The following is a 23786-nucleotide window of genomic DNA, read 5'->3' on the forward strand; positions in this document are numbered from 1 at the left end:
TTCATTCTCCCAACTACCCTGTGAGGAAGGTTAGGCCGAGTATGCAAGTGGACCAAGGTCACTGAATGTGTTTCAATAGCACAGTGGGAACCTGAGACTGGATTCTATGACACTCTTGCCCACTACCAAAACCTGACTCTCCTCTAGCTTAATTAGTGGCCATAGAGGCTCTTTAAAAAGAAAAAAACAAAGGTAGGTTGCAGCAGGTAAACATGACCTTTTGAACTGATATGGAATAGCACTGCACTATGCCTCTGTGAACTGATGGCTTCATATACGATGTTAATTTTTTTCAAATTAGTTCTCTGTACTTTTGATTTAGTCATCATCTTGTTGCTGTTGTCTAAACAGAGAGGACCTTTCTCATGCAATAACACAGGACAGATTGAAAGTTATGAATAAATTCTTCTTTATAAAAAGGTTTTACTGGAAAAAGGTTTTCAGAAATTACAAAGGTGAAGTAGTATTTACAGTATTACTTGCTGAAATATCCAGCACTTTTGAAATCCAGCCCAGTGAACAGCTACTCTGAAGAGCTTTGAACTTGCTACTGAAAACAATATTGTTGGGTGGAGCACATCAGTTTTGCTGCAAAATCAGAATAGTAGAACCTCCAGCGGCTATAAAATGTGCCTTCCACTTCTATCCCAAATTTACAAGTCACAGGCTAAGCCTAATAAGCTCAGTATGCTACTGCATATCAGGATATGTATTTTCTAACTCAACAGCATTTGGCGGCATAACAGAAACTGCTAAATAAAGCAGAAATCAAGCAAATGCCAAGGGAACTAGAAAAGGAGAGGTTAAAGGCAAAGTTGCTGGTCATCTGGAGTCTTTGGGAAGGCTGAACATAACACTTACTGGGAATGAGATGCTGCAAAGAAATCTACTCAGGGTCATGGCATGTGCAGGTTTAAGCACAGGCACTGAGAACATTATTTTCTCCAGAATCAAAGTGCTTTAAGTAGCTGCTTTCAAAGTCATCCACTGTTTTAGGAGGGATTATGAACGGAAGATTCACAAGAAATATTTACAGTCCCAGAAGCCTTTTAGCCTCTTCACTTTGAGCCATAAGAGCTTCACTGGCATATTTCTGAAGAAGTTCCATCTTCTTCCTTCGGACAAGAGCTTCTTCAATCTGTAGGTTAAGCAGAGTCAGCCATCAAATATATTATTGAAATACCATAGACTGCAAACAATATTAAAAATGAACCAAGAACACTGTTCACCCATCAAAAGTTCAGCAAGATGCCAAAGGCAGTCACAGATTTTGGGAAGTCTAGCATTTATTGACCTGCTATTTTAAACTACTATAAACTCCATCACAATGTTTCTGAAACAGATGCACAAATTCATTGACAAATCTCCGTGGTGGTGATACTTAGGAGTCACTGCAGGTTGTGGGTGATGAGCAGGAAGTGGAAAACTGTCGTTCATGTAAATTTGTGGTTTGTGGTCAAACCACCAACTGAACCATGGGTTTGTTTGCAAAATGAACAGGTACCCAATTCATGGCCCTGAAAAGAAAGCCTGAAAAACAGCTGAGTGAGGGGGGAAGTAGCCTGCTCCCCACGGCTGTTCAGCTATTTGGGTTTCTTGTGCAGATCCTTTAAAGTCCCTGCTGCTCAGCTGTGTTTGTGACTTTCTGCTCCACCTACAAACGGCCACAAACTGCTTTTAAGATTCATAATGGTAGACTTGTCACAAAATTCATGTCACAATCCACAAATGTGAAAATTTGTCATGAATTTTGCTTTTATTATTATTGTTGTTGTTGTTGTTGTTGTATTTATATCCCGCCTCCCTCCGAAGGCTCGAGGTGGCTCACATAACCCCATCCCCTAAAATCCATACAAATAAACAATAAAATTACAGTGGTTAGTAACCAATTGGTCACAATAGCAACAATGATGGCATAATGTTACTCATCCAATCTCCGCATCATCCAACTACGGGGGGTTGACACTCGCTACCGCCAGTTTGTGAGGGCGGGGGTCTGATCTTCCTTACCGCCCGGCCTCAACCATAAGCCTTTAAGCCTTCCACTTTGTAGTTCAGTTTGCTTCCATTCCTAGTTGTAGGCCACTTCACATATCAAGCACTGATTTTTCATGAGTACGAGATCTCTGCTGTCTTCCTATTTCCACAGCAGCCCTCTGTGCCCTCCAGACAGCTGGGAAACCTTCACGGAATATTGGGGGATGCGGTACAGATGGCTGCAGTACCAATGGAGAATCTTATTTTAGCATTTGCTTTCCTTTCGTATTCCTGAATCCCTTGTCAACAATTCTTGTGTCTTGCCTGTCTTAAATTAAGTGCCAGCATAAACTTGAAATTATCTGTGCATCTTACCGTTTTGCTTTGTTTCTTACCTCCTGTTGTGATGGCACTGGGACATGAGCAATAAACTTCTGCTGGCTATCCTCACCTTCCTTTTCCTTTCCACTTTCTTCATCAGACTGTAACACATCCAGAATGCATTAATGCAGTTTATTGTTTGCTTCAGTACACTACTGGAAAGCAACCTTACAAGAAAGTGACTGAGATATGTGAGCAAACTAACAGAAACTGAGTGCATTCTGCAGTGGGAAATGAACATACCCACACTTTTGACTGCAGTCCCTTCTGCTCTCAACCAGCTGTTTCCCAGCAGGTGAACTCAGATAGAATAACTGCTTCTGGGAGAAAAACGGTTGAGATAAAAGGGTTTCAGAGGGAAAAGTGCAAGCTGATAAGTTCTACTCTCTTGCACTTCCAACAGCATCTCAATTTCTAGGAATTCAGAATGATCCAAGCTGAACTGTACTGCTGCAGTAGCTAATTCACACTATAAGAAACAGGAAAAGGGCAATTTTCTGTTCCCTAGTTTAGTGTACTTGGTGTACTGATACAATTATGACGGAAGGCTGAATGACAGTTAATCTTCTCAGGAAGCTTCATGGCTTCCCAAGTCTGTAGGCTACTAAGGTTGGTGTCGCCAATTAATTCATTCAACTGTAGAAAAGTCCAGGGTAAAAAATGTACTGTTTCTAACAAATGATTTAAATTTGGAAACCAATTCCTGCAGATGATAGTCATGTCCTCCTGATTTACATGAAAACTAAGTTTCACAGAGTTAAACAGTATCCACGGTTGACATGAACTCTCTAAGTTAGTTAAAAATTAATTCTGCATGTAATTCTTTTGCATCCATGATCCATTGTTCTGAGTAGGGCCCATCAAGACTTGGAACAGCTACAGTACCTCATCGTCATTTACTGCATAGATGTTTTCTTCTTCCTCCTCCTCTTCCTTGTCCCCTCCTGCCAGTCGTGCTTCTTTCTCTGTTTTCCATTTCTCCACTGCTTCGGTAATAACTGAGAAAAGAATACAAGGTATTACATCAAAGACAATGAAGACTGAAAGGTGGTGGTGGTCATGGGGAGAATCTGTGAACCTTGGGAACAAGGATCAAGCATCCCACTGCCTGAAGGGGAAGAGAGATCACTGTGTCAGAGTTAGGTGCAGCAAGTCAATTTTATTCCATTTGTCTATCTATACCATGCTTTCATGAAACTCTGGGGTTTCTTCACAGCCCTGGAACGGTTTCCCGAATGGTAGGAAGAGGAGGGGCCCCGGGTGGGCCTGTATACAGCTATGCTTCCCAACCATATTTTGCACGATCACACTACTACTGCGGTTTCTCGAAGCCCGAAGAAGTTTCAGGGGTTGTTCAAACGTAAAAAAGTTGAGAAAGGCTGCTCTACACCGTTTAACAAGTTAAGTTTTGCAGTTAAACCTTGTAGTGGCAAGGATTTTTTCTTTAAGCTCAGACATTTTGGTCTTAGTAAACCCAAAGCCTTTATATCCTTGAATCCCCCCACAATGGTACAAAGATGAGTCTCTTTCCTGCTGGTTGCAAGTCCTTTAAACAAAACAACCTCAAGAGAAGGAAAAGAACAACCACTCAACTGAGTAATCAGCTAGGAGAGTACCACATGGAGATTCCAAACAATTGGGGGGGGGGGGAAACAAAATCTATTAATATCTTCCAAGAGCTATTCATGCCTTAGGAGACAGAACCCAAATGACAATGTATTAATGAGTGTCCAACTAGAATCCAGGTGATTCAGGTTCAAATCTCCACTCTGCTCTACAGCTTGCTGGTGACCACAGGCCAGTCTCATGGCCTACCCTACATCACAAAGGTACTGTGAAGAGAAAACAGAGCATGGTACAATGATGGATGCTTCCCTGAGCTCCATGGCAGGAGGGCAGGATAGAAATGTACTAAGCAAATAGTTGAGCACTGTGATACAAATGGAACATTTACCTGAGTTCTTTTAGATGATACTTTCAGAGTTGTTTGCCAGTTCCCTTATGGGGGAAGCATACAGATTTTTTTTTGGAAGCACCCAAATAACGATTAATCCAAAAGGCCCCTTCCCAGTCTATCAAACGAAAAGACTGTCTAAATGTAACATTTACACTGAACACAGAAAGCTCACCAATTCTCATTGCAAATGTCAGCAACTGAAATACGCTGTAATTTAATCAGTGCAGTATCCACAATCTAATTAAAGCATATTCAATTATGAAAGGCTTGGCCAATTTCCTGAATGCTATGCTACACCACTGAGCCAACTAACTTAGTTCAAAGCACCAGAATGATGGCAGGAAGGGAACTCTGCCGGTCACATCTACTTGTGCACTGCCTTGCCATAATCAAGAGTAGGAGGTTTGTTATTTCCTCTTGGAAACCCATCTTACTCCTTTCCAAACACATGCACTAATTTCTTCTATACCCACATGATCGGCAGCAACAGAAGTGAAGCTCTATTTACTGCAGTGAACTACTGAATAAGCAGTTTCAAATAACAGCCCAATACAGTTCAGCAGTATTTTCTGAGTTTAGCATATTCAGCAAGAACAATACCTTTACTATTTGAGGGCTGTACTGCAAAAGAAGCAGTCTGCATGCTTGCGGCAGAGAATGCTTGCGACAGATTAGCTTGTATTTTAATCTATGTTGTCCAACTATGTAAACTGGACAAACTCTAATTTGCTTGAGCCATAGTGTGATCTGAAGTCAGAGTTACAAAGCACAGTTTGACCACAGTTTGCAGTTCTTGCTTCCTTGGTTCTTATCATAAGCTGGTCTTAATTCTTATTTGGTTGGGATAAATAAACAGAATGGCAAACTATGCTTAGTTGAGAAGGGAAGGAAAAAAGGAAGAGGGAATTGCAAATGGGGGTCGGGGGAAGAGAGCACATATTTTCAGTTCCCCAAATCAAAGTTTGGAAGGTGAACAGCATATCTACAACAACTCTATATAGTGTAAAGTGGTTAGAGCAGGGGTAGTCAAACTGCGGCCCTCCAGATGTCCATGGCAAGGGCTCCTGGGAATTGTAGTCCATGGACATCTGGAGGGCCGCAGTTTGACTACCCCTGGGTTAGAGCATTGTGCTAGGATTAAGGAGATGGGATTTTGAAGCCTCACTCAGACATGGATTCTCATTGAGAGACTTTGGGCCACTTATACACACTCGTCAACCTAACCTCCACGCTGGCATGTAAGCAGTCATTTATAAAGCTTACATAAGGTACTCTGCTAAATCCTTCTTCTGACCACAAAAGCCTGTCTTCAGTCAATCAATACAGTTTAAATACAACAAGCAGCATTCTTGTAGCATTAAATAAAGTACAGCATAGGTCAAAGCACAAGGGCAATTACTTGCCCTCTTTTGCCAACACAAAACTCATGCTGAAGAAACTGAAAAGAGCCGTTAGAAAAGGGCTTCTATGCAACTCTCTACATGAAACTGGGCTCCTGCAAATATAATTAAGTGGAGGTGCAACCTTATTATGGACATAATACCTTTTCTTTCATGTTCTTGTTCCAGTGGTTCCAGAACACCATCATCCTCATCTCTATAGCCATAGTATTCTGCATCTATAGCCTTCATGAGTTCAGCTCGAGTCTTCCTTGGAGGAGGAAGGGCTGAAGAGACAAGGAGAAAGTTCATTCTCAATCAACCCCCCCAAAAGAAAGGTGAATGGAAGTGGAGCGTTAGCTCTGACACCGAGCAAGGTACCCAGAGACTACGGACAGAATGCTAACCTCCCATTTATCTTCCAGCCCCTCTGCTCAGACACTCAACAAAATACTTCCCTTCCTGGAAGATGTTAAGCATCACCTTTTTTCCTACCATTGCAAAGGCTCCAAAATGTCAACATTCACACTGATTGTGTGAAAACAAATCCTGTTGTATCACTGTTGCTTTGGCTACATTTTCATTCAATATGATTTTCTTTAAACACACAATAAAGACAACATTGCTTTTGAAAAATGTAGTTTGAATTGGCCTGGAGTCAAGAGCCAAACTTTTTGTGTTTTGGCTTTCCATAAAATGGAAGGATCAACCAAAGGTCACAATACTGATCCTACATACTAATTCTCTTGTGTTAGATCTGCACAAGGACCCCGTGTTCATTTGAGAGCAAGAGGAAGCTATTTGATCTCCTCCCAACTGCAGCCTTCCACTTTGCATGGGTGTTACAACCCCAGGTGAATCCCTCAACCTGAGACTTAACTTTCCCAGAGTAAGAAATAGCAGCTAGGCGAAGGGGAAAGCTGAGAAGATTGGTGAACATCCAGCACTTGCTGTTGGTGGATAAAAGGATGCACCTCTCTGGTGCTGGGAGGTAAGATACTTGAACATCCTACAGTTTTAATTTCTACCTTAATGCTCCTACGTATGGTCATGTTTTCCAGGAGAGTCCCCCTTACCTCCAGCATCAGCTTTTTTTTGGGGGGGGGGGGAGTGGCAACGGGGGAAAGTGGTAGGGGCAAGGTAAAATATGTCTCCCTGAGTGGGAAAATCTGTAGGATATTAATGTGTTTTTCTCTTTAACAGCCTGGGATTCTGTGGCCCCTGATACAAAGTAAGGAGGGAGATGGTTGTTCTCCTCAAGCAAGGAATAATTCTGAAGAGAACATCAGCTATGTACATCAGTATGTAGTTTAAATAAATCAGTTTTTGGTCAACCAAGCAGCTTTAAAATCAAGAAAGTGGTAAATATGCATAAAAGTTGATCAAGATAATAAGTTTCATAATTTCTACAGCACATTACCTGAAAATTCCATAGATTCAAACCAGTAAATTGCTATATTCATGGTATTAATTTAATTTTTTATTTTTTAAATATTTATATACTGCCCTTCCATTTTGGCTCAGAGCAGTTTACACTGAAATGAAGATCCACGTGTGCAACAAAAATTACTTACGCTCTTTTTCAAAAAGCTCCCTGACACCAGGTAGGTCTTTAGCAGCTCCAAAATATTTGTAGCCCCTGTTTCCTGGAACTTCTTTTCCTTCATGATCCAACATTTTTGGCCCAATTCTCTTAAATTAAAAACAACACCACAGCGATTAACATCGTCCCCTAATATAGAATCTGAAACTACAGGCAAAATTCTAGTTTGTTCATATTTCAACCACTAAGGTAGTTAATCTTTCCAAATTATCTGGGAAACCATTTATATCAACTGATGATTGGCATGTGGAATTTCTCAAATTTGGGTGGCTAACTGCATGGAAAAATCAGGCCTCCCTTGGCTAGAATTATAGATCACTAAATCTGTATTGATTGCACATTCCTACAAATCAATCCAGTTCTTATTTCATACTTACTGCATAATCAGGTCCTCCCAACTCTTTTATTCGGACTTCCCAGTGTCCCTTTTCTCTCAGAAGTTTGTTAATTTCATCATTTAAGTCACGAATTCTGAATTCACCCAGACCAGCTATTTTTAACGAGAAAAGATACAGGTTTCAGTCAGTGATGTACTGAGTCTACTTTAGGAAGACATTCTTCCTATTCTGACTTTCTGCAACAGCCACTGTATACTGATAAATAAGAATAAATCAATATGAATAATTACATTGTGACTTTCTTATTTCTTCCTTGTTTATCCTGCCTTACTGGAACTCACTCTTCCTATAATGACAAGGCTTTACAAGGTCCACAAAGAAACTGAATAGATCAAGCCTACTACAACTAAATTCAAAGTGACATCCATAACATCTGCTAATAACGAAATCAAAGAAAGGGTTACTTAGACACAGACTTGCCAAGTACTAAACTGACCAGTTCTGCAAGGCCTGCAAGACAGAGCTACTCACAGGCCTATGGTGGAAGCCAGGAAGAAAACACCCATAACATCTATTGGTTGATGTCCCCTGAATAACCTGGAAGAACTCAAAATCCATCAGGATATTTTGGAAAGACACCTTTACCCAATCCACTTAAAATTCTGATACTAATATTATAATAACCTACAATATCTAATCTAGTGGCAGAGGGGTATTGATTTACTGTATATTATGAAGTTTTTATGATCCTAATGTATTTTAATGTATTAATAAATGATGTTATGCACCCTGAGCCTTGTGGGAAGGACGGGGTAAAAGAATAAATATTATTATTACTAGATTATTACTAGATTGGCAATGGTTCAGAAATCTCATTATCCTATCTTAACAACAGCAAGTTACAGATGATCTGGAATAGCAACACCTTTATCAGTTCACTAACAAAAGGCTAGGCTTTGGCTATGGCAGCCCTTTAAGATCAGAAGCCAAAAGAAGTGACACACTTAAGTAATATTAATGAAAACCAGACTTTGCAGATGTGCAAGAACATTAAACAAGCTGCCCTTTATCAGGAACTTACCATTTTGAATTTGTGCCACTTTCTTGGAAATTTCACCAATTATCTTTAAAACAACAACACAACAATTAGTTTTTTCTCAGACAATTTAGACTCAAATTGCTATTGTAAGAAATGTCATGTGACACCTATAGAAACAATTTAGTTTTCTTTCTTAAAAATACTGCATTTTCAGCCTAAAATCTACAGCTTATTTATTGCTTCTAGACTGTGACGAGACAGACTGTAGAAGAAAGATATTCTGGTTCATAAGCAGAGCAGAATTCTTTGCATGAGAGGAACAGGTGAAAAGGGTCTCTTATCAGGAAGGGGAGATTTCATGGGTTGTTGAACACTCCCTCCTCACTAATCTCCTTGTTTCTTTGGCAAGTTTAGAGTTTAAGCATCTGGGTCAAGAAAATATGTCTTTTATACTTTAATTACACTGCCAAATTTGATGCACTAGGAAAGAAGAGGCTACCAAAAACACCTTCTGAATGCCCTCAGAAAATACAGCACTGACAGTAGGATGGCCACTCACGACGTGCTGGACCATCACAGGCAAGGAATACCTGACGTCTCCATTTCTCAGCTTTAGGCAGTTCATTACATTCTGATGCAAGAAAAGGCCTTCGCTCCTGTTTGGAAAAAATAAATACATCACACTCTTTCTTCAAACTTTTGTGACATTTAACATGTACACACAAAGTGGTCAAGTATCCTTTCCTGGTCTCTATAGAAGTAGGCGGTTCAGAGACCATCCCTATTAATGGTCCCATTCTTTCTGCATTTGATGCAATCCCTAGACCTGTAGCTAGCCCAGCTGTGTATGAAATGCAAAATCAGGTTATACAGTCTAACAAACCCTTTGGCTGCCTTGAAATCAGTATTGTATTTTATACTTATTATATCATTGGTCACCAATCCCCGGTCCGGGGACCAGTACCGGGCCACAGCTCCTCCTTGTCCTCCTCCCCGGCTACTGCCTCGGGGGCTGCCCTGCCACTATGCCACCGGCTCACCTTTGGTGCTCTCTAGCGGCCGCCATGGCTGGGGCTCCCCCTCGGAGTGGCACTGCACAGCTGCTATTGGCAGCGCCCCCCAGCGGGCGGCAGGAAGTCAGAGGCACCAGCGGGAAAACAAATGGAGCAGGGGTTCAGGCGGCAGCGTCCCTCGGCAAAAGACAACCCCCCCCACAGGCCTCAGTAAAATTGTCAAGTGTTGACCGGTCCCTGATGATAAAAAGGTTGGGGACCACTGTATTATATGATATGAACTGCCCCGAGATGGCAGGCCCATTAGGGGCGGTCTAAAAATATGACAAATATAAATAATGAATAGAAAATACTTAATTCCCTTCACTTGTAAAATGAGGTCTACACCTTTCAAAAGTATCATAAGACTATGCCTGGTCTCTTCGAGCGCTTAACTAAGTGCTGGATACAGGGCAAATCCTAACAGTATCTTCCTTCCTACTCCTACAGGATTCATGCCAACTTCTTCCTGGGCTCACAGCAAATGCCTTTCTTGAGATCCCCACTTCCTCACAGCACTTCCAGCTGTCCTGAAGCCCCATGTCTAGTACACAAGCTGTCACTAGTTTATAATGTACTAGGAGTAAAGCCTGTTGTATCCAGGAATACAACACGCACTAGAGCTTGGTGGTGGGAAGAGGAAGGAGGGGGATGTCCTAAATGCAACGGCATGGAGATGAAGGGGTGTTTTGTGTGTGTGAGTGTGGGGGGGGGGGGAGGTTGTGGAGACTGGCATCCCCAATTACAGTACCAGAGAGTTCTCCTTTCAAAGCAACCATTTTATCTGGGGGAACTGATCTCTTTAGTCTGGAGCTGTAATTCTAGGGGATTCCCAGGTCCCACGTGGAGAGTGACATCCCCAATTACAGTACCAGAGAGTTCTCTCTTCAAAACATCCATGTTCTGTAGGGGAACTGATCTCTTTAGTCTGGAGCTGGGGGCATTCCCCCTGGACTTATCCTCTGTTTATGGTTTAGGTTGGGGCTGTCAGGCTTTTCTCGGCCTGCAGGCATGCCTCAGGCAGTGTGGAAGCATGTGCTGGTGGCCTCCATGTCAGCTGGGCGAGAGAGACGGCCTAGCAGCCAGTGTGCTCCAGGGTCTGTAAGAGGGGGAAAGTTGGGGTGGAGTGGGCGCTCCCCCTCAGAGAAGACACAGGCTGGCTTCCCTAAAGCTCTGGTGGCAGGAGCCATTGCCTCAGGAGAGTGAAGCCGAAGAGCTCCCAGGCACCCCTGGCAGCTCACTCACCTCAGGAGAGGTGTCTGAGGGGCCAGAGACTGAGAAGAAGCGGCAGAATTGTGGGAAGACTGTTAGTGGCGGGAGTTCTAATCTGATTGGGCAGTCAGTGGGTGCATGGCCAATCAGAGGCCTACAGGCGCCAATGATGGGCCTGATTGGCCCATAACCGTTAACACCAAACTCCTCCCAGGATGCCTTACCGCTTTTATTTAGACACTCATTGTTACAGATTTGTTCTTAATCTGCTGAAATTAAAGGCCATGTTATTGTAGTTCTTTTTTTATTAATTTAATTTCAGGAGTCAATAAGTGTCCTTAGCTTCAAAGATGAATACAATGCAGTCTAAGAGATCAAAGACCCAATTATACATGATGTATATAGTTTAGCTTTAAAAAGCAACTGTATGGGAACACGTTGGATGAGACTTAAGACTGGGTAAAAATGTTCAACTTCAGTCCACAACACTGTTTCCCCACTCCCAGGCTGCTATTAGTTCAGGAAAGGGGGGGGGGGTTCCCCAATCTCTCCCCCCCCCCACTGGAGCTAATAGTAGCCAGATACTAGAATCATGGCAACTGTGGTTTTGACAAGAAAAAGGGATGAACTGGGAGAAGAATAAACCAGTTCTCTCTGGTGCTATCATATTGTTGCTTTTTAATGGTAAACTACATATTGGGGAACAGTAGATCCCCAGTGTAAAACAGAATGTGGCACTTAGTTCTTGGACCAAAATTTTAAATTGCTATCCTTAATCAGATGCAAATGGTGATTCCACCACTGGTTTCCTATAGACAGGGGACATACACTGCAATCCTAACACCACTTTTCTTGGAGTAAACCCCATTGATTGGACCCAACTAGAATTCTTGATACTACACTTGATCTTAGCCAAAAGGCCGAGAAGCGATTATCTTCCCTTCAATTCCATAGTAACGAAACGGCAGCAATCAATAAACTACTTGATAGTAAGGATCCCGAGCGTATCGCCCGCATTGCAAAATTTTTAACAAAGGTTTTTAGTATTAACTTGTTTTTAACAAAATTGAGTAACTCTGTCTGATTCTTATAATTGTACCATTTTGTATCTCCTTACCTGTATTGTTCTTTATGCCAATAAAGGCTTTTGTATCTCTTTGTATCTCTAGAATTCTTGAGTACACCTGCTTAAGATTGCTCTTGTATTTGCCTACAGATGTGACAAGACTAATCACCATTGCTGTCCTGTCTTTCCAGAGCAATTCCTGAGCCTCTTTCTGTCTTCCTCCCTCAAAATGACTTTTGATGCCTGATTATCCTTGGCTTCCGTAAGTTTTTCCTACTGTTAAAAAATTACAAATTTTTGTGCATATGTGGGGAGGCCCCCAAAGTACCACATTTACTTGGATAAAATGCACCCCAAGAAGACCCCCCCCCCAAAAAAGCCCACATTATACACAGTCCCCTGCCGCCTGGGTAGCAGGCATTCTGTGGGGAGTATGATTATTTTTCCACCATATTGGGGGGGTGGTATTATTCTGTGTGGTTTTAATGTGGTTTTTACTGAGGTTATTGTGTTATGGGACTTTTTGTATTGTAACCCGCCACGAGCCGGTATGCTGAGAGTGGCAGGTAAGAAATATAATAAATAATTAATAATACACAAAGAAAAATTAATGGACAGAACTGTAACTTGTATGTCAATGTTAAGACAAAAGTCTAGGAGTACTTTAGAGACCAAAAAGATCTGGGAGCTATACACGTTCGAAAGACAGCTTTGTCAGATCTGGCTTTTAAAAGCTTAACCGACCCACCCCCAATCCTATTAGTCTCTAAGGTTCTAGTGGACTCTAATCTAGCTCTTCTGCTGCCTTCTGAAATGGTATCATGAAGAAAGCACCCTGTCTAGATTGACAATTTATTAGGCACAGTATCACAATGTTCTCTATCAGAGGAAGTTAATAGATATTCTACAAAAGTAAAACAAATATATAATAGCATTTTTGTTTAACAACCCAGAGAGAACACAGATTTGTAAGAGCTGCATCACATGGCTAGCTAATGGCATAAAACAGTGTCATGTGCAAAACTCAAGTTTATAATTGCAATGGGAACAAAATGCTCAATGAATGGTTCTCTGGCAAGACCAACATCAAGGAAGTGAAAGGTTACAGGATCTATTCTGGCTTCCTCTTATAATCAGACATAATGGGCATGTATAAAAGCTTCAATTCAGTGCTTACATTTTCATACTACTAGAGGGTAATTATAAGTCAGCATTCCCTGCAATCTTCCTCCTCAGAAGTTTCTAGTGGAGAGGACTCTCGCCTTCCTTAGTCCCACATCTAACCAGCAACACATGGTCAATAATTTTAGTGCTACACCCATGAGATCTACACTTATCTTCTAGGGTTGGAGGCACATGACATAAACAAGGCTTGCTATGTGAGGCCAATAATTGTGTCCAAACATTATATAAATTTTAGGCTTAAATTGCTCAAATGTTTTACAAAAGAATTCCATCATTAATTTACCAATGCCTTTTTCACAAGTCCCAGCCCATCTGATTAATGTCTTGCTTGTTATACAAGACTGCTTCCATTCCACTTCTTTCCAGTTCACATTCAGTATATGAAACACAACAGAAAACACAAATTGCAATATACAGCTCCCAGGATAATATATACTGTATTCTTTATTTATATTATTAGAAGGGTGTCAACTAAGGCTGCATGCTCCAGTGCACTTTGGAGAGCATCATAGCCTGAGATGGCCAGCGCTCTGGAAGGGAGGAGTGGTGCTGGCACTGGCGCTGGCTGCCTTGGGCTGCTGTGCTCGTCAAAGTGGCCAAAGCATGCTGGAGCACACAGTCCTACTGGCAACTGTGTATAGCAACAACAGCCTTTGAGGCATTTCAACCAGTACATTCCTGAAGCATTTCAACTTTAAAGCAGCGGTCCTCAACCTTCTAGTAGTCGGGGACCGCCTCCGAGGGTAGGAGAGAGCCGGCGGCCCAGCCGCCACTCACAAACGCACACGCGCAGTTGTCGCGCATGCACGTTTTCGCTACTAGGTGGCGCTAACAAGCACGCGCAGAGCTGCTGCATGTGCGCGTTTTCGCCAGCAGGGGGCGCAAACACGCATGCGCGGCAGCTCCGTGCGTGCGCGTTTGTGTCGCTGGCGTGCCGGCGGCCGTGCCTGCTTCTTCCCCCCCTCGCTGCGGGGGGGAGGAAGGTGCGGCCGCTGGCGGCCCGGTACCGGGCCGCAGACCGGGGGTTGAGGACCCCTGCTTTAAAGAATTGGTTAGATTCTGCAGTACATCAGCAGATGCAAGTGGATCTTTGCTGTATTCCCCTTCTGATTATCATTCCTCACACTCATTTCCTGGGCTTGCCAAACCCATCTGGGTACTGCACTAAGCAGAGAACAGGGAGCCAAATGGTGCCTTCCCCCCCCTTCCATCAGTAAAACTGTATGTCCAGAAGAGGAAGAAGTGCCCACTCAATGCAGCCTCCTGGTCCACATGGAACCCACATCTGCTGCGGTCAACTTTTGTGGGGTCAGAAGGGGCTGTTGGGGGAGAGGAACACAGCAAAGATCTGAACTCCTCACATGAAAATTTGTTGAATCTAACCCAATGTGTTTTAAGTATGTTTTGCTTCCCACCTTACCTTAACTTTTCCTTCCTCCAACTGAGCTTGGCGAAATCTCGCTAAGGCCGTCCTAAAAGGAAGAAAATTGCATTTAACAACTATCTCTCCATACATTTGACCTTTGTTGTTGTTGTTAGGTGCGAAGTTGTGTCCGACCCATCGCGACCTCATGGACAATGATCCTCCAGGTCTTCCTGTCCTCTAGCATTCCTCGGAGTCCATTTAAGCTCGCACCGACTGCTTCAGTGACTCCATCCAGCCACCTCATTCTCTGTCGTCCCCTTCTTCTTTTGCCCTCGACCGCTCCCAGCATTAGGCTCTTCTCCAGGGAGTCCTTCCTTCTCATGAGGTGGCCAAAGTATTTGAGTTTCATCTTCAGGATCTGGCCTTCTAAGGAGCAGTCAGCTCTGATCTCCTCTAGGACTGACCGGTTTGTTCGCCTTGCAGTCCAAGGGACTCGCAAGAGTCTTCTCCAGCACCAGAGTTCAAAAGCCTCAATTCTTTGATGCTCGGCCTTCCTTATGGTCCAACTTCCACAGCCATACATTGCAACTGAGAATACCATAGCCTTGACTAAAGGCACTTTTGTCGGCAGGGTGATGTCTTGGCTTTTTGACCTACCAGGTCTCAATTAAGAAGTTCACACATATACATGCAATAATGTATAATGTATATTTCAACATGAAGAGACACTTCACAACCACAATACTCAAAGCTGTTAAGCAACTCACAATTGTGACTTATTTTATAGTTCAGAATTGGAATATTGGCGTGCATCTTACCATTTCAATGAATATATTTCAAAGTTTATTGCCAGCCTAAGGAATCCTGCAATTCCACTGAACAGATTTTGACACCTATTTTCAACACAATGGCTCTTCCTCCAAATGAGAGACCATTTAAGTTGGCAGAATGTTCCTTAGCCTGGACAAAGTTACTCCAGCATAAGGTAGCATGTACAATGTACAAAATGCCATGATGTACAAAATGTAGGTACAAGAATGCCAAGATACAGAAGCTGTACAAGGACAACTTAATTGATAAAGAGAACCACTCTCAGAGAATATGCCCAGCTGTCTCATTGACAACCACCTCAGAATCAAACAGTACTTACATGGCCTTTTCGGCATTTCTAGCCTAAACAAAGAAAGGAAAAACAATTACATCTTTGTTTAAAAGGTGGTGTTGCGGAGAAATGATACCAGACATTATCCAACAATAACTATAGTAACTACTAAAGTCCACAAGGTAATTAGGTCAGTCGTTTCTCAACAAACCACCCAAGTATGAATTAAAATTTTAACTGTTTTAAAATGTAAGGTAATGGGCTCCAAATATATGAACTGTGAGATTAATTTTATTTATTTGTATGATTGTTAGGCTTCCCCTCTTTGTAGTAGCCTCTATAACATTCACAATATGTACCATACACTAGAAGCTAAACAACAAGCAAGACAACTCTACCAGCAACCAGTAACTCCTATGTCTTTTAGAAGGTCTGCCAATTGTTTTTGAACTATAAACTTTGCAGATACTATCAGGTAGCCTTCTAAATAGATTTCCAGGAATCCCCCACCCCTCCTCCGTTTCATATTTATAAAATTCTCTTCAATCCAGTTTCAGGAAAGACTGTGTAAATTTCTAAGTTTTTTTTTTCTCTTTCTGACAAAGTTCTTGTAAAACCAAATTCTCAGTTAAAATCTCTAATGTGATATCTTATTTTGGAGCCCTTCTCTCTTTTGGAAAAGTTGTATCAGAATCAATAGTTAAATGGAAGTCTGAGTCAACCTTGAGCCGGCTGCTGGGATTGAACTCCCAGCCTCATAGGCGGAGTTTTCAGACTGCATGTCTGCTGCCTTACCACTCTGCGCCACAGGAAGCTCTTGTAAAAATTAATAATTTGCTATTGCATAATTAATTTTTGTTCTGGTTACCCTGAATTTTCACACTCAAAACACATTGTAAAAGGAGTCCTGAAATAAAATCGTTCCCAGTCGAGGAAAAGCGTTGCTTAAATGTCTCCAGTACATAACATGATTAGAAGCAAAGCTTTTGTGCCTGTAACGTTATAGAGCAGGCAGACATTCAACAGGTTCTAGATGGAGAAAGCCGCACCTGTTGGCTTTTCCCAAGTCTCGAAGCACTTAAAAAGCACATGAATTAAAGTTTGTGTGTGTGTGTGTGGGGGGGGGGGGGGCTTTGCAAGCGCCTGGCCAAACTATAGCTCTCCAAATGTCCACGGACTACAATTCCCATAAGCCCCTGCCAATAGGCGAGAGTGACTCCACTCAAAACCCCCTTGTGCGCAGCTCCTTCTCTCGCGTGCATGAATGAGGGGATGCCCCAAGTGGGCAAGGAAAGACCCCGGTGGGTTGGCTCGTGCCCAAGGGCTAGAGCGGGATTTATCCCTCCACTCACTTACCATGGTGACGACCTCCTCGAAACACACCGCTTCTCCGCCCGCAGATGCCGCCGCGAGAGTGAAGGAAGTTTAGCGGAAGGACGCATGCGTATCCGATGCTCCGGAACGGAATGGCCGGAAGCTATCGCTGATACGTTCCGGCTGTAAAGTGCGACCGCGCTGTACTGTTCCATGCGCAGGCTGAAAGTGAAGTATTCGTTACGGGTGGCTTTCTCCGAAGGCCAACTGAAATCCATACAAAGGCTCAGAGAAGAAAGTAATAGTTTAGCCTGGGGCCGTGGTGTTACAAAGGAAAAAGAAGTATCTGTGCCCCAGTTTTATTTCCATTGCCTTATATGTCTGCTAGCGGTGCGTGTTTAAAACGTTCCTATTCCGGGGCCGCGTGAACGCGCAACACGCACGAGCAAACAGCGGGCGGAGGCTTTTGAGCGATTCGCGAGAAGAGACGGGAGCAACGGCGCTCGAGCTACGGTCTATTTCTCTCCGAAGCAGTAGTTAATGATAACTTCCCGATTCAGCAGGCCGCGGGCTCCAGCTTCTTGAGGACGGTTTTTACAGTGGCAACAACAAAGACTAGGCTGGAGAGTTTTTAAAGATTATTTCTTCATTCTTTTATTCATCCTGCTTTCCTCCTCAGTGGAGGCTGGAAGCAGTTTTCATAATTCTTCTTCTCTCCTCCATTTTGTCCTCACATCAGCCGCCCAGTGAGGTGAGGTTATTTTGAGTGGATATGACTGGTCCTGGGTCATCTAGCAGGCTTCTGAGTCAGAACGGGGATTAAAACCTGGGTCTCCCTGATCCTAAATCCAACATTCTGCCCCTCTGACTGGGCTAGTAGAAAATTCCTTACCTCTTGCACTGTAACTGCAGGAGTTACACTTGTCAAACCGTAATACAGCAGTTTGTTATTAAAAGCAAAATTCCTTTCAGTGCACATTTGTATTCAAAATTCAGAACAATGAGCAAAGATTAACACTAGGTACTGTTGTGCTACTGCCTGACAGATTGTTATTTTTAGGAGACAGAAACATGCACACCTTATTTCATTCCTTGGGGTGAAATAGTAAGGGATTAAAACTGGGTACTGCTTGTGATTTTTAAGGGACAGAAACAAGCATGCATCATTACATTCCTTAGAGACGGGGTGATGTGGTGAAATAAATCCAGCATCCTTAATTGTACATTTTACATAATCCGCTGCAATTGGCACAGCACTGCTTCCGCATTTCCACATACAGGCATATAACTATGCCAAAGTAAGTTTCAATATTACCCAGATCCTGATGATTTTGCTTACTCTAGCCTAGGATTGCAAAAAGAAGCCATTTCAAAGCTAAACCTGATTAGTCAGATTTCACTACATTATTTTCTAACTTGCTGTATTCTGGTGAATCACAACCTTAGACAGGTTTTATTTGCACTGTTTTCCAGTTCTGTAATCTGAGTATTTCTACTTGCTGGAGGTGTCTGCTGTTAATTTGAATTGATTTTTATATGTAATAAACCACCTTTTGTGTCAGCAAGGTGGTTTACTGGATGAAATACATAAATATCAGTCTGTAGCTGATAAAAATCGCCACTGTTGCCATATATTAAATACCAATGGGACACTGAGAAGGTTTGAAATCTAGGAAGAAAGCCAGACAAAAAGGGACAAAATTCAGGGATCACAGCATCACAGTATTACATTACAAAGGCTGACTAGAGAGATACCTAATGATGACCAGGGTCATTCACAGCAATCAAGGTGGTCCTCAAACTTTTGAAGGGGGAGCGCATAAGAAAAAACTGATTTTTGCACCCCACTTCTTACTACCTGAAGGAGTCTCAAAGCAATTTACAATCACCTACCCTTCCTCTCCCCATAATGGACATCTTGTGAGGTAGGGGAGGCTGAGAGCTCTGAGAACTCTGACTGGTCTCCCACTTGGCTGCATGTGGAAGAGTGAGGAATTCGAGTTCTCCAAGTTAGAGGCCACCACTCTTAACCACAACACTCCAGTAAGGGGGCTGCAAATATACTGTATACTTGAGCATGAACTTCAATGAATTATCACACCGATACCAAAGAAACATATGTGGACTGTCTTCAAAACCAAGAAATTCAAATCAAACTTATTCCATGCAGGACCTAAGTGGTACTGTTTTTCAGTTTCAAACAACTATATCACTCATTTTAACAATTTCAGATATGTACTAAGTGAATAAATATTTTGTTCTTTGTATGATCTAATGGGTGTACTCTACACATGTAGAAATCCAAATCCAAATTTTGTTTTATTTTTAATTGAGCATTTTAACAGCATTAGCAATTTTTTTGACTAGCCAATTTAAAAAGAGTTGGTGCTTATATGCCGCTTTTCTCTATCCGAAGGCGTCTCAAAGCAGTTTGCATTCGTCTTCCCTTTCCTCTCCCCTGAACTGACACCCTATGAGGTTGGTGAGGCTGAGAGAGCCCTGATATTACTGCTCGGTCAGAACAGCTTTATCAGTGCTGTGGCAAGCCCAAGGTCATGCAGCTGGTTGCTTGGGGGGGGGGGGGATTTAAACGCGGCTCACCAGATTAGAAGTGTTCAGTTGACCAGACAAATAATGCTTAAGTATTTTAAAGCATTAATTTATTAAAAGATATAATGATCAAAATGTCTGATAACTGCAAACACATATTATTGTGAAACAATGCAATTGTTAAAAGATTTAGTTCAAACAACCATGTAAAGTTAGGTTCCTACATATGTGAAAATTAACCAAACGTTCTTTGGCATCCTGGATCAGCAGTTTTAACCAACAACTAAAATAATTGTTAAAATAAAACAAGAAAAGAACCCACAAACATTTGCAGGTTACTTCTGCAGTTCCCCACCAAACTACTTCCCCATGTGACTTATCTTTCTAGCAGCTTCCATATCCCCCTTCCTTTTCCCACTCACCAACCTTTATTTCATCCCCTCCGGTCTTCAGGTCCCCTCCTATCTTCAGACTTCTCCCCAGTGGGAACCCAGGTTACACAATTCTGCATGCCTGTGCGTTATCCTTACAACAATCTTGTGATGTAGATAAGGCTGAGAATGACTGGCCCAATGTCACCCAGCAGGCTTCTGTGGCAGAGTCAAGATCTGAACCAATCCTAGTCTGACACTCTACCCACCAGAAGTCATGCACTAGCAAATCACTCAAGTTATTTATGTGGTAGCCCTGCCCAGTCAGAGGCTGCTACTGCTAGGACCAGACAACTTGCATAGCATCAGTGTATTTATAAGCTTATATACCTTCCTTCCCAACAACAGGCTCGGCTCAGTTGTAGCCAGGATTGCACCTAATGAGTTGTGCAAATTACATAGTAGCAAGTTGCTGGAGAGGGGGGCAGTGTGATTCCTCACTCTATTGAGTCCTCTCTTCAGGACAGTAGGACAGAACAGTGGTGGGCTGGGAGGCCAAAATAGTCCTGGAAAGGGCCTTTCTTGCTCCTGTCTAATGACAGAAACCAACATATGATGGCTGGTAGTATTGTTGCAACTACCTAGCAACCCTCACGACTGAGATAAGAGGGTATGCTTTTTTAAAAGGTACCAATATTGTTATTATTTCAACTTTTCTGCAAACCAGAGGTGCTTCTCAAGTTTGTGGAATTATCTGTGTTGTCTGTTCGTGGCTCCAGTCTCTAAACTATGCATAGCTAGTACCATGTTAAGAATTAGAACTTTTGATGGCATATGCTTCCTGGTTCCCACATTAAACATCATCAGGTTGAGCTTGGGTTGCCAACTGCCTGAATAATGTGCTGTTTTACAGGTGTTATATATGGGCAGAATAGTGCTCATGTAAAGCACTATGCAAACCAAGGCTTGAAAGTTAATTAATCATAGACTAGAACTTAACTGTGAATCCACTGCAGAGCTGATGAAGCTACCAAGTTGCCTTTTCAGCGGTGCTTTTTCTGGCATTCACCTTAGGGTACTTTCTTTTAGGCACAACACTGAAACATTTTTACCCATAATTTTAACTGAAGATATTCCATTTGTAAACTGTTTTTATGGCCTGCTTCTAGTCCAAGGACTGGTTTGTGAACTCCATTTTAAGCTACTAAAAGTTGTTTTATGCTATGGTAATAGTTTTATTGGCAATTGTTTTGTTTTTTTAACAAAGACAGTTTTGCAGAGATGCATAGTATTTTCCAACAACTTTCCCTTTCAGTAAATGTTCTACATCTTGCCAGGTAGAAGTGTTTCAAACCTACCAAATATTTGGAAAAACTGCTCTGCAGTAATTATTGGAAATGTTTCAACCAAAGTAATCATTTTTGAAGCATGAACATGTGTTGCTGTAAGAGTATTTTTCACATTATAGGAAAAGCAATATTTTAACAAGGAAGCAGAATAGTGAATCTTTAATCTTGTCACAAGGAAAAGCAAGCTTGCTCATGAGTGAGGCCTGAAGGGAAAATTTGATGTTGTAAGGTGACATGCAACCAACTCCTTTATTCTCCAGTATGACCCAGTTTGAGTACTGCTAATTCAACTCTAATGATAATGCATTAAGTTTATAGCCACACAGCTCCATCAATGACATCTGCTTTGAACTCTCAGCAGTGCTAGCATTTATTACTAGTTCACAAATACCTCCAGTATTCTAACAAAGTCATATGTAGGACTAAGTATGCAGAAGCACTGGCACAAAAATGATGTTAGGGAAGCAACAACAAACTCCATTTCCATAAATAAGTCCTTATGACTATGAAAACTCTGAAAAGCTTGCTTATTACTTCAGGCATATTTCTTCCTCCTGAGATATCTTGACTTCTGTTGGTTGACATTATACTGAACTTTACCCTGCCTCCTGCATAGAAGCAAGCAAGTTACCTAAAGCTGAAATATACAATTTGTATACAGATCATACAATTCAGCTTTCAAAGTATGTTGAGCAGAGTATACAGTCTCAATAAAAGTAGGTACAGTCAGCAACCTTTCAAAATAACATGGAAGTTTATGGTGTATATTAAAGAATTACAGCTTTAATATTTGATAAATAATCCAATTTGTAGTTTTGCAAGTTAAATCTGGATATCCCTCACTTCTATGTTATTCAGTTAGCATTAAGAAAAAGTTGGTATTTTCTGCTTTTTTTATTTCCCAATATTCCCAAGCCAGCACCCTTATTGGCATTTGTCCTGGAATTTTTCAACTCTATTATACTATATGGGAACGATTAGTCAGTGGCCCCTGTAAGGTATAACGGAAAACTGATCCAAGGGTATCTGGAGCTGTTCTTTGAGGGGACACATCAAATTGGTAGCATAGCTGCTAGTGTTTCTCCTAAAAAAACACCCCATTTTCCAAGAGATTGGACAGGAGATCCAACTCTATGAGCCTCCCAAAAGCTGTCCCCATCCTGCAGTTTCTAATGGAGAGTAGGCATTTAAAGGGAACATGGTCCCTTTAAACATCTTCTGCAAGCTGAGAGTCAAGTTAGAAGTCTTTTAGAGCAGCGGTCCACAACCTTTTGCAGACCGTGGACCGCTGTGCTGGGGGGGGAGGGCAACCCGGGGCCCCGCGCACGCACGGCAGCCACGTGTGCGTGTCCAGCAGGGGCGTTTGCGCCCCCGGTGGACGCAAACGCACATGCGCGTTTGCGCCACTGGCATGCTGGCGGGCGTGGCTCCCTCTCCTCTCCCCACCCCTCCAGGCCGCAAGGAAATCAGCCGTCGAAGCGGCCAATTAGCTTGCGGCCCGACAAGCTTCTTGCTTCGGGGGGGGGGGGGGGAGTGAGCCGCAGCCCGGCACTGGGCCACGGCCCGGGAACCACTGTTTTAGAGGGCTTGCAGTGCCTATCTTAGCCCCAAATAGTGTATTCAGTGTCTAACTATCAAACAGACCTGAAAAATCCCAAATATTTTCAAGATTTTTCAGGCTCACCCATTTCAGATAGATAACTGGTATTTATATGGATGAAAAGAATATCTGGAAAATACAGGTACGGTATTTTGGGGGGTACTTTTTCAGCTCGGATAGACTGAATACACATCCCTAGATATTAACCAGAGTTTTATTGCTATTGGATAATTCTGAAATAACCAAAAGTTGTTTAGAAAATAAGATCATGTTGTTAGCAGATTGCTCACTTCATCAGAACTGGTAGAACAGCTTTTATTAGTTTCACTTCTTATAAGGTTCATACTTAGAGAGCACGCGTGATGTAGTGGTTAGGAGCGTGGACTTCGAATCCAGCAAGCCGGGTTTGATTCCCTGCTCCTCCCATACATGCAGCCAAGCTGGGTGACCTTGGGCTCACCACAACACTAATAAAGCTGTTCTGAACGAGCAGTAATATCGGGGCTCTCTCAGCCTCACCTACCTCACAGGGTGTTTGTTGTGGGGAGAGGAAAGGGAAGGTGAATGTAAGTGGCTTTGAGACTCCTCGTGGAGAAAAGTGGCATATAAGAACCAACTCTTCTTCTACTGAAGTTAAAAATGCAGAGGCTGCGACTTTGGTGGTCAGGAGCTGTAAATCTTTGAAGTATAAAATGGCAATGAATATCCTGCTTTTTCTATTTGTAACAGAATGGAGGGCACACAGAAGTTCAGCCTTTCTTGTCTCAGGTTTCTATTTTAGGCATTGGTTGTGAGCATTACAAGGGCTCCTGAACAGCCTAAAGGCACATAACAATTACACTTCATGATGAAAAAAAGATAGGCACTTTCTTTTGATCTGATCTTAGAGCAGTGCTGAGCAAGTAATAAGGTATCATACACTGGATGACTGCTGCTGTGTTTTCA

At 42.3% G+C, this 23786-nt stretch overlaps 1 protein-coding gene and 1 pseudogene across 2 annotated transcripts; both read right to left on the reverse strand.

Annotated features, from left to right (window-relative positions):
* Positions 1–385: 385 nt before the first annotated feature.
* On the reverse strand, positions 386–17138 carry ISY1 (ISY1 spliceosome associated protein). Of its 2 annotated transcripts, none has more exons than XM_077325647.1 (11): positions 17014–17138; positions 15706–15728; positions 14610–14661; positions 9265–9330; positions 8717–8759; positions 7675–7787; positions 7269–7386; positions 5859–5981; positions 3244–3356; positions 2373–2459; positions 386–1138 (listed from the first exon to the last, which is right to left on the reverse strand). In XM_077325647.1, the coding sequence occupies exons 1-11, from the start codon at positions 17014–17016 to the stop codon at positions 1031–1033; spliced, it is 849 nt and encodes a 282-aa protein (XP_077181762.1). In that variant the 5' UTR covers positions 17017–17138; the 3' UTR covers positions 386–1030. The 2 variants fall into 2 exon arrangements, with proteins under 2 accessions (XP_077181762.1, XP_077181763.1); XM_077325648.1 differs by having other exon boundaries at positions 9234–9330; positions 17014–17116.
* LOC143834576 (U2 spliceosomal RNA) lies at positions 11738–11870 on the reverse strand (annotated as a pseudogene).
* Positions 17139–23786: the final 6648 nt, after the last annotated feature.

Source organism: Paroedura picta, chromosome 3, assembly GCF_049243985.1.
Source record: "Paroedura picta isolate Pp20150507F chromosome 3, Ppicta_v3.0, whole genome shotgun sequence".
NCBI classification, from domain to species: Eukaryota; Metazoa; Chordata; class Lepidosauria; order Squamata; family Gekkonidae; genus Paroedura; species Paroedura picta.

What these genes read in the sequence shown, in the direction of transcription:
- ISY1 (XM_077325647.1), bottom strand. An exon ending in TGGAGGAAGGAAAAGTTAAG is followed by an intron (nt 9,331 to 14,609) that starts GTAAGGTGGGAA and finishes TTTTCCAAACAG; the next exon opens with GAGCGAAGGCCTTTTCTTGC. An exon ending in ACAAGAACATGAAAGAAAAG is followed by an intron (nt 3,357 to 5,858) that starts GTATTATGTCCA and finishes TTCTTTTCTCAG; the next exon opens with TTATTACCGAAGCAGTGGAG.